Raw genomic sequence first — 12234 nt, forward strand, 5'->3', positions numbered from 1 at the left:
GGACCAAAATTGAAATTTAATTATTTTTCTAAAATTGTAAAAAAAAGAAAAAAGAAAATGTAAGACTGACGCAAACTTAAAAGAAATAGAAAACAATGTGTCAATGTGTCAGTCTCTAAGATTGTTAGGGTATTCAAATTGCATATAATCACGTAATATTTTAACAAAAAAATTTAATGATACTAACTATTTTGACTAATTAATAACATAATAAAAATATAAGGACCAATTTACGTTAAAAATTAAATTATAGAAATTAAATCTTAAATTTAGAAATTTTAGAGGGACCAAAACTAAAATTTAACCATTTTGGTAAAATGCAAAAAAAGAAAGAGAAAGGGAGCACGGTTTGGCTATGCCGCTTGTAAGTAAAAGAGGGCCTTAGTGATATTAAAGGGATGAAAACTAAAATTTAACCATTTTGGTAGAACGAAAAAAAAGAGAGAGCATGATTTCGCTGCCACGTGTAAGTAAGAGTACGTTCCTTTTATTTATATAGTTATATAAAAAAAGTTAGTCGAAATGGAATTTAAAGGCTTTCAGCTTCTCACCATTTATTCTTCTTTCTTCTTAAAGAAATTATATCTATCAAATAAGAAATTTACATATATTAAATATTTTAAAGGCATGTAACAATTATTTGAAATTTGTTGATTGAGTCTTGACTTAATTGGTATGAACATTGTTGACAATGTAGGAGGACGTGGGTTCGAGTGCGTTGAAGCACATTATCCTCCTATTTATGAGTTGGGAAAAGGCTATGGATAGTTGTAGGCATTATGATACAAATAGCAGATATAATCAAAACCTATAATAAGATTGTTCAAAAAAAATGATTTGAAATTTAGGAAAAAGTAAAGAAGGGGTTAACTTCATCATCCATCCTCAAGTCGAAGATGACGCTTATAAAGCAAGAACGCCACGTTGGATTAGATTGTGCATCACCTATTAAAGGAATGTGAATGTTGCACGCTTGGTAAGGTTTAAACCCTTGCCCCTTATATATGCATCTAAAGGCATATACACTACCACTTAATCAAGTGGTTTTATGGCTCCCTTCTAATGACCTATATGACATAGGTGCAGGGTTTAATACTCTACCATAGGTAAATGACCACTGTTTCATTTGGTAGGTGATCATGCATCACATATAGTTCGTTTTAACGAGGCACTTCCACTTTATGAATCCACTGAATCTTCAAGTAGCCTCAGACATTCAAGTTTTCCATAGAGTTGGGAGACAAAACAGTAGGTTGATCCAAAGACAATAACGACCTGTTAAGGGGTTTGTTTGGCTCAAACCCTTAGGTGCCATAAAAAGGGAGGGGTTCAAACCTTACTAAGCACGCGACGCTTAATCCAATCCAACAAGGTGCTCCTACTTTGTTAATCGCACCATCAGTTCAAGCTCCCATCAATGTCAGAAGACTAAATCCCCATTAGTTCAATCTAACATTTTATTTGGGTTTTTGTTTTCCTGCTAGTTCAATTTCAATAGTTGAAAAAAATAATAATAAATCTTTAAGTACTCAAACATGTCTCTTTTAACAAAACATAGATGATTTACAATAATGGTTCTAGCAGAGAATTAATGAAGTTATGCAACAATCAAGAAGTTCTTTAGAAGTAAATTTCATCATGTTAGATATGACATGATTACACAATATAAATATAACTTGACATAAAAAAAGAACATAAACATAACACAAATACATTATTTATATTTGAATTGGAAGCATGATTTTAACTATTACCTTACATCTATTTTTTCAAGATCAATAAAGTTGTTTTTAGTATATAAAGACAACTGAATTCTCTCATCACCTTTATCTATTCATTCATTCTATGTACCAATTTTTTAATACAAATTATTGAAAGGCTTAAAGACAAAGTCTTTTGAACGAAAACAATATATTTTTCAAGCATTACAATAGCATAAGCAAAAGCAATGAAAGCATTTAGGTGTGCAATTTGGTGGACAAGCATCCTTGCAATCGTCATCCGTGCTGCATTTAGCATTCGCCATCGGTACACCATCAAAGGGTAATGGCTCAGATACCGGCAAGCAACTACATTTATTGGTTTTTAAGTCACAAAGGCCGAGATGATCACAGTTCAATTGACATTCCGAGTCATGAGTACATGCTTCCAAGTTTGATACGCCTGCAAATTAAACAATTAATTTTCCACATTTATTTGTTTTATTTTTTTAATTAGATATTGATGCATATATACAATATGAATCTAAGATAAATGAGATTTGAATCTCAACAATTGTAGTCTCTCCTTTTATCTTAAGATCGCAATATCTTTTGTACAAAATAAAAAATCATATGTATATGTATATAATAATTAAATATCGAAGTAAATAAATATTATATACACTAACCAAATGCCACGATCAAAACAATGAAAAAAGAAGCAACACCAAAAGAAGCCATTGTTTGAAAGATGTTGAGAGATGAAATTTAGAGTCGATTATATTATGAAAATGAGTCGGTGATGCACAATTTATGATATATATTGGACATTTTATAGCTGAATTTGTGGACCCTTTTGAACCTAATATTAAATGATGCAATAAATAGTTGAGGATATACTTGCCAATTATGTAGCACAATAAAAATCTCAAATAGGAAAAACACTAAATTTACAATTTAATTTACACAACTTATGGTATAATAAGGATATATAAGAACAAAAGTAAGACAGATAGAGTTACCATATATAATAAATTTTTGGAAGTTTCATTATTATAAATAAGGATAAATACCAAAACTATACATGATATGATTTAATTTGCAATTGTATATATGAAATTTAATGTTGTGCAATTTTAGACATGAAATTTTGATTTGATCCAATTCTTGTAAATTATTAACATATTTATTGAGATAATATCATTTTATGTTTATATATTGCATACATAAAATAATTATATTTATCCAATATAAAAATAATTGATGTATTTATTTTTAAAAATGTGTATGATTTAAATCAAAATTAAAGTTTCAAGTGTACATTTGAACCACAATTAGAGTTTCATGTGTATAATTGCACCAAATTAAAGTTAATGTATATTAATGCACATTAAATCAAAGTTCATATATAATTTTAGATTTATCTCTTATAATAAATGCAATACTTTCACAAATATAATATAAGTACAAATATATGTTTAGCCAACTATAATGTAAAATCAAACTAGTACAAAGCATAATAGATGAAGAATCGAATAGAACTAAACGAAGTTTACACTTGTTATATACACATGATACCATTGAAGACATATTTCAATAATTTATTATGAAACTCGAATCTGTGTACTCAAAGCATCCACCATATTAATATTTTTTTAATTTACAATAAATTGAAAATAATTTTCTAAACAAAGACAATAATTTTTTAAATTTAATTCAAATTATTAAGTTAGGATTTATAACTTAGTGAATACATCTTATATCCAAAAATCATTGATGTTTCATTTTAGGTAAACTACTAAAATAGTTACTTTTGTTTACCTTCTGTTACATTTTAGTTATTTATGTTTGAAATGTTATGTTTTAGTCACTTACGTTATCGTGCTGTAACATTTTAGTCACTGAGCTGTTAACTGGCATGGCACGTTAAATCATTATTTTAAATGAAAATCTTATGTTAAATTCTAAAATTGGTCCCTATATATTTTTTTTCATTTTGGGAAATTTAATTTCTTTTATGTTATTTTAACTTTCTTTTTTTTTTCATTCTTTTTTGCTTATCCCTCTATTTTCCTCCCTTTTTCATTTCTTTTAACGTAATTTTTTTATTTATGTTTTCTATTTGTTAAAACTAGTCCGCAAGCTTGCCTCACTCGAAAAAAATTAAATTGTTTAGAAAAATAAAAGTATAAGGATTAGTTTTAACAAATGACAAATATAGAAAAACTACGTTAAAACAAATAGAGAAGAGAGGAAAATAGAGGGAGAAGCAAAAGAGAATGAAAAAAAAGCAAAAAAAAAGGAAAGTTAAAAGAACATAAAAGAAAAAAATTGCTTAAAACGAAAAAATATGGGGACCTATTGTATAAATTAACCTAAATTTTTTTGCTAGAAATGATGATTTAACGTTTCACGCCAATTTACTGTTATATCGTTAACGGCAATTAATGGCCTAGTGACTAAAATGTTAGAACGCGATAATGTAATATTTCAACCATAAGTTACTTAAATGTATCGTAAAATAAATAAAAATAATTATTTTAATAGTTTACCCGATTTAAAATTAATTTATTTTTAATTCATTATAGGAATGCTCCTTATTATTAATTTAAAATCTAAATAAGTTTTATAATAACTTAATATATGAAGTTGAAAACAGTTAGTGGCGTTAGGTTATTGTCCAATTTCATTAGTTAATGATGACATGGATAGTTGGAAAAGTGGTATGTGATCAAAAAGTTTAACATGTAAAATAATTTAAAATATAAAAAAAATTAGAATGCTCAAACTTTATAGGGTAAAATTACTCCGTTTTTATTTTGGTCTATGTAAAACCCTTTAGTCCTGATTCTTTCTCATAACCTCACATCTAATATAATTAATTAACACAACACTTTCAAGCATTCAACAATGGTAATCTCATGAAATTTTTAACAGTTTTAGAAATGAATACCTCTGCTAGCTAGATTGAAACAAAACAATCTCAAAAACACAACATTCATGCACAACAGTCTCAATTTAGCTTACCATGCAAGAGTACAAAGCTTGACTGATTTTCCTTGCTCAACAAAGAAGAAAAACAGTGATGGAAAGGATAAAGGAAAGAAGATGATCTGCCTCTTTCCATCTACTATGATACGGTATATATATGTCTAATCTAATTATTAATTGAGATTAACATCATTATAAGTAATGCCAACACCCGCCCGACCATTATATATATAAATGGATGAATTATCATTTTAGTCTCTAATCGATCAACGTATTGTCATAAGAAAAAGAAATCTATAATGGTTACTTCTACCACCTTTACGATTCAGGATCTATACTATAATCAATTTTCTAATCAATCTGATTACCAAATCAAGTTTTTGTATAACAATATAATAGACTAATAATTTAAGTATTAAAACTTATAGACTCAATCATCGGTAAATGGGGTTCCAAAACCATCGTTTTTGACATCACTGAAACGGGGCACTACTCCCTAGAAGAACATTACGTCTATGACAATTGTCCAATGGCACCTCATCCTCTCCGACTAGATAAGCCTTTAAGAGACTCTTGGAATATGTATTGTGAAAGGTCACTTTATGACCTCTTGCTCGACTAGGGGGTTATTGTTATGCCCCTCCGCCAGAAAGACACGTGTCAAGCCCAAAAGGCATCGTTGACTCTACATTAATCCTTTGTATACAACCATCCGACCCACTTCAAGGGGAACCTACCACCCATGTTCATAGGAGAACGTTATCCTAATGTGAATACAGTTTCAAGACAATATGGAATATATTTAGGCTTAATTACCTCATACTAATAAAATCTCAAAATACATGCCCATAATTATTCGTTACACGTTTAATGAGATTAAATACTTATCAAGCCAATATCATACTAGTGGACAAGGGTGTTTTTTCTTATAAATACATTGAAAAACTATGGGCAAGGGATCAACCCTTTTTATACCTTAGAGTTACTTTGAGCATTTATCTTTTCAACCAACCTGTCCTTTTGTCTTGGTTTCAGCTCTTGGCCTCTACAGGTGAACCGACTTTCACTACATCACATTGTTCTCCTCATTCCACATTGTCTTCCTCCCTTATTATACTTTGTATCAACTGTAATAGCCTAAATTTTTAGTGGTGTCGGAACAGTGATTCGAGATCACTAAATCTGACAAATGAGTAGAAAATATTATTAATTTAGTGAATATAAGTTAAATGTGAAGTTAGGAAAATTTTTGAAATAGCGAATAGTGTACTAGAAATAAATATTAAAAAATTAGAATCAGAAACGAGGTATCGAGACTTTGAAAATTTTAAACAGAGCCATAAATATTTTTATAAATATTTACGGAGTGTTAATAAGTTAGTATTAAAGTTTCGTTAAGAAATTTTAAAGTTCCGATAGTTAATTGAATAAAAGGACTAAATTATAACAAATGTAAAATTATGAGAAATGATTAAATAGTTTAAATGATAAAATAAAAAAGGTTTAAAAGGCAAATAGACCCAAGGTCTATTTGGGCTGGACGGCAAGGGGCATGAAATCAGCAGGAAAATTGATGAATTAAAGGCAAAATTGGAATATTGTAAAATTTACTTAGTAAAGCTAGGACTAAATTGGAATTATTTAGATTTCTCTTTATTTTTCTGCATTCTCATCAGCAAAAACACCATATAAGGGTTTTATTAAGCTTTTTTTTTCATATTTTTACTGCAAGTAAGTTCAATTCTTGATTATTTCTTGAAATTTTTGTGTTTTTGTGACTTTTACAACTAGGTCCACTTGTTGAATTCATTAGTTTTTGATTCTATGAAAGAAATTGAAAGTTTCTATGAATATGTGCTAGAAGTATATGATGATTTAGCATGGAATTAGAGCTTTAAATTGTTTATATGCTGATTTTATTGAAAGAATTGAATAGAAAGTGAATGTTTGGGACCTAACGGTGAAAGAGTTTGAAGTTAGGGTTTTATGTAGAAATTCTAAATCTAAATAGTTGTGAAATAACTTATAATGTCTATGTAAATAATTAATTGAGAAAAATTAGTTTAATTGAGGGGTTAATTGAGCAAGGACTGAATTGTATGAACTGTGAAATTTGGGGCAAAATGGAAATCAACATTTTTCACTAAAACAGTTTTGGACAACAGCAATAGTCTAACTTTGAAAAATCACCAAAAATTATAGAAATCAAATTAGAGGATGAATAAAATATGAAATTAAATCTTATTAAGTCTAGTTTCTTATAGAAGAAATGGAGAAAGTAATGGAATTGTAAATCATGAGATATAATAAATTTAGTGAGAAAAGGTTAGAATGATTCCGGGTTCCCTTGTTCTGACTTTGGAACATCATCTGAATTCCGTACGAGGAGATAATTAATTGTTAGTGAAGAAGGGTCGGAACTGTCAGACAGCAGAACAGGGTAACTTTAAAGAATAAACTTTACTTATTGGCTAAACCATAAATTCTAAAAATTTTATGATAAGAAGATATGTGAGTCTAGTTTCAGGGAAAATTAGCGGATCCTAATTTGGAGTTCTGTAGCTCAAGATAAAAATAATTTAGTGACTATGACACGAATGGACAGCATTGAATATACATGGATAAATAGTGAAATTGTAGATAATGTTACTTATAAGCGGGTTATAAACATTAAGGATGTGAAATAGAATGAATGTGAAGTCAATACTAATAAGTGAAAATTTTGTATTATAGATCAAGAAATCGAGGATAAACGAGGAAAAGAGAAAATTTCCAGAATAGTTCTAGAAATCTCTACAACTATTGCAAATTGCTTCGGGTAAGTTCGTACGGTTAAATTATTAAATTTCAATATTATTTTATGAATGGTGATTAACATTTATGTATGTTAATTGTTGAAAATAAGTAAATTATGTACAAAAGTTACGAAATTGAACTGAGTATTTCGGAGGAACGGAACGTAGGAAATGAGTACGATCGTTCAGTGAAAAAGATGAATTGACAGTAAATTACCCAAGTAAACCGAGATTCAGCATTTTTTGCGAATTCTCGTGTTTGCTTTCTGTTTAGCTCTTACGAGCTTCCGTTAACTCATATGAGTTTCAGTTAACCCTTTTGAGGTTTCAGTTAACCCTTTTGGGGTTTCAGTTAACCCTTTTAGGGTTTCAGTTCAGCTCTGATGAGCTTCAGTTAGCCTTCGGGCTTTCGTTTAGCACTTATGTGATTCAGTTAGCCTTCGGGCTTCTGTTTAGCACCTGTGTGCTTTAGTTAGCCTTCGGGCTTCTGTTTAGCACTTATGTGCTTCAGCTAGACTTCAGGCTTCAGATCACGATGTACTCAAATCTGTAAGTCATTCCTTAAATGGACAAGTTGGTAAGTCGTAAATGTAACGTGTGGAAAAAGAAATGTAAGTAATGTTATCATTATTATTATTGAGCTCAATTAAGTAATTTTTTTTTAAATGAGATTTTGACTTACAGGATGAAAGTAACTTACTTGAAATGTCCATATGATTTGAATTTTGAAAAACTAATATTTGGTAAGATTTATGGTTAAAGCCGACGAACTTATTAAGCTATAGTCAGCTTACTTGTAATGTTTATTGCTCTTTGTAGATTAACGGGAGGGTCAGAGGATCGGATCATCACGCTCAAGTCACACTATCTTGATTTTCCGGTAGATTTTGTTATGAATACTTTAAATGGCTTATATGGCATGTATAGGAGCTTATATGACTATGTTTTGTATTAACTCACAAATATATTAGTGAAGTTAATATAAGTTGATATATGATATGAATGGAAATTAACTAAGATGTTTAAATACTACTTGAAAGTATGAATGGATATAATGTTAGATAAAATAAGGATTAGTGATATTGTTATGAAACGAATGTGATTTGGATGAAGATTGTATTTGTTGAGTTGTTGTGTTGAATTGGTTGCAAATTTGAAATTGCAGGGAAGGTTAGATGTTTCTAAAGGGTTATATTGAATTTTAAAAAAAAATAATTATATTATGAAAAATTTTCGGAGTACTTGAATAAGTCCCTATTCATTTATAATACGTGATTTAAGACTCGAGGGTTCATAAAAGAGACATAATGATTTAATTTTAATATATTTGTTGTTTATTCATGAATTGTTTGTAAATTAACCAATATGTTCGTAACATATCGTAACCTTATTCGGCTGACGGTTTGGGATTAGGGGTGTTACATCAACAATATATAATATTTAAGATTTGTTAAAAGAAACTTTTACATTTGGACTTCTATAAGGTAAATTCATCAATTAAATTTAAAATAAAAATAGTTAATAAATTTATAGAATAATTGATATAAAAATTATAAGTAACTTTGGTTAAAATAGTAAAATTAGAATATGAAAAATTACAATATTGTGAATTCAAATATAATGTGTATATATATTTTTATATTAAAACATAATAATTTTTTTAAAATTATTACATTATAAAAATATTAAAATTTAAAAGTTTAATAATTGGATTTGAATATAATATAATATGAATGTGGGTATAGTATTTTTAAGGATTGTCGTGGAAAACAGAGTTTATATTAAAAGCCGAATTCATGAGTAGAAAATCTTGGCAGTGTCGACGAACAATGGCCTGTTACATATGATAATAGTTAAACAGAAACATAATGTATGCAGATATAACATGAGTTGAACCTAGGTTTTATCTACATTTTTATACAATTAGATATTAACAATAATTAAAACCTAGGTTTTCTCTTGTGTCTATGAAAACAAAACTTAAACTTGTGCTTCTTTTTCTAATACGAGTCGATTAAAACCATTCATATGAGAACTAATGCTAATTTGATTCAATATATATTATTTAGTTGAAATTCTTTCAAAGGAGTTGATATTATTAATATATGTGGGTGAAATAATTTAATAATAATATTAAAATATATATATTTTTTAAAATTTAGTTGGAATGATAAAAGAAAATATTTTATAAATTTCGATCACATGGTTTCAAATCTTAATATAAATTTTTATTAGTTTTTTAAAAATAAGAAAAAGACAAAACTAATATCATAATAATATAATTTATTTTAAATATATAAGGTTGCTTTAATAAATTTATTTTTTAAAATTTTTGTTTTTATTTTGGCTGAAAAATCATTAATCCTTTGGATTTTTTATTCAAAATAGAAAAACAAAACATCAATTCAATGGAGGGTTTAAAAATGGATTATAGTATTTTTTTTTTGTAAAAAGATAGTTCGTCTTTTCATGTTTTTCTATATATGTAACAAAAAGAAAAGACATACTTCATTTTTGTTTATTTGTGTATTGTGGGCAACCACAATAGCAAGTATGTATAGAGGTTGGTGCATCCATTTCTTCTTTTTTCTTTTTATTTTCTATAGTTCTGCTCTTCTCTTCTCTATAGTAACAAAAAAACTTCAATTGTTGCTTTTTTTTTTAAATTAGAGAAAATTAAGTTTTAAGGTAAAATTTTGTATTCTATTTTCATAAAAAAAATTAAGTTTTCTCATCCCAGTTGAGCATTTAAAATCTATTTTAACTGCTACATTACACTGTCGTTTGAGAAGTAACAAATTTTAACGATAGAGTGACATTTTATAACATAATGATAACGTAAATGATTAAAATTTAATATTTTAAATATAAATAAAAGTAACAATTTAATAAATTAATATTTTTCTCCCTAGATGTATCCCGTGTTAACTACCTTATAAATTCCTTCTTCCATAGCCTTTCTTTTTGAACCTTCCTCTGTTTTTCTTCTTCGAACTTTTTCCTCTTTTTTCAACTGCATTTTTTCTTTCTTACATCTACTCTAATGGCAAAACCTGAATTTCTTACCATTGCATTCCTCCTATTTCTTCAACTCACCTTCGCTGCCATTTCGCCCCAGCCCTCGCCAGCCCCAGCCCCAGCCCCTTCACCCGGTACACACTCGCCCGCGCCAGCCCCTTCACCCGGTACACACTCGCCCGCGCCAGCCCCTTCACCCGGTATACACTCGCCCGAGCCAGCTCCTTCACCCGGTACACACTCGCCCGCGCCAGCCCCTTCACCCGGTACACACTCGCCCGCGCCAGCCCCTTCACCTGGTACACACTCGCCCGCGCCAGCACCATTTAATTCCACTCCGGCGCCGTCTCCATCAGATCCGGCACAAGCGAGTTCTCCTTCTCCTGGCAGCAATATCGGCCACAACAACGTTAATCCGGACGTGAAGAACGCCAGTGGTGGCGGAGGAATGAGCGCAGGAAAAAAGGCGGGAATCGTTGTGGGGGTGTTGATAGCAGCGTGCTTGGTTGTCGTCGGTGGATTGATTTACAAGAAGAGACGAGATAACATCAGGAGATCTCAGTATGGATACGCCGCCAGGGCAGAACTTCTCTGAAGAAGAATAAGATAAGTTCGTGATTATACATATTAAAACAAACAAGATCAGAAAGGTTATATTCAAATAATCAAATTTGCTACTACTTATTCAGACTATTTCTGCATGAGATAGAATTGTTGTAGTCAGCAGTTTACTCTGCACTATAATAAGTATTAGTCAACCATGTTTAATTTTATAATACATTTATGGAATTCATTTCTCATTTCTTTTATTTGATTGAAATTTTCCATTCCTATAATTCCGAGTTCTGGGTTGGGATATTAGGCTATCATTATTTCAACTTATTTTTCAATTGTTTTTCAACTTTCTTTTTAGCACGAGAAAGTTAAACTTTTGTTTATGACAACTGTCTCATGTTAATCTTTTCCTTGAATCATACATAATACTTTCGTCTATAATGTGTGAGCGAGGACTAGGAGGGGCTAAAGTTATTTGCTCGTGGCCCCCCTTGCACATGATTGAAAGACTTTAACGTGTCTTTGCCATCTACGAGGGGATGGTTCCAATGAAGAATTTGTCTTCCAAATTGCAGCTTTCCTTCTTTTGTTCATTAAATTACAGCTCCCTCTCTCTCTTTTTCCTCTTAATAGAAGATTCATTAATATATATAAAGTTTTACTGTTTGTTTTAGTAAAAACAAAATCCATCTTAAAAATAGGGTACTATTGCATGACTGAAAGTCAGGTAATAGCAGAGAAAACATTTTACCTGAACTTACTGTTAGAAAAACACAGGTAAAAACATGAAAATCAGAACACAAGTTACATCAGGGCACCAAACACCAAATCGAAACTCCAGGAGCTTGTGTGTCAAATCCGAGAATGATGGCATTGTTGTTTCTGTTGAAACTAATGGAGCCTGTAGATTAATAAAATGTTATGGGTCGTTTTTACCGTTACCGAAACGGGGAGTTTTTGTGTTTTAGTTGTTTTCTTAGTATAATAAAACGATGTGGATTGAAGGGAGTAAGTTGTTCTTAGTGAAATGGTGCGTTCCACTGTGTACAGTTGTAAGTAACAACTAGCCTAACTGAATTTTAGTTCTGTTATACGTTACTGTACTTAAAAATGATTAATTTACACAAAAATGCCAAAAAAAAATTAAAATAATTACTAAAATAAGTTGATTTTAA

General features: G+C 29.8%; 1 protein-coding gene across 1 annotated transcript; it reads left to right on the forward strand.

Moving 5' to 3' along the window:
* The first annotated feature begins 10422 nt into the window (after positions 1-10422).
* LOC108469290 (uncharacterized) lies at positions 10423-11313 on the forward strand. Its single transcript, XM_017770186.2, has one exon. It carries the CDS (start codon positions 10530-10532, stop codon positions 11097-11099), a length of 570 nt encoding a protein of 189 aa, XP_017625675.2. The 5' UTR covers positions 10423-10529; the 3' UTR covers positions 11100-11313.
* The last annotated feature ends 921 nt before the right edge of the window (positions 11314-12234 follow it).

The sequence above is a fragment of the Gossypium arboreum genome, chromosome 8 (assembly GCF_025698485.1).
Source record: "Gossypium arboreum isolate Shixiya-1 chromosome 8, ASM2569848v2, whole genome shotgun sequence".
Classification (NCBI taxonomy): Eukaryota; Viridiplantae; Streptophyta; class Magnoliopsida; order Malvales; family Malvaceae; genus Gossypium; species Gossypium arboreum.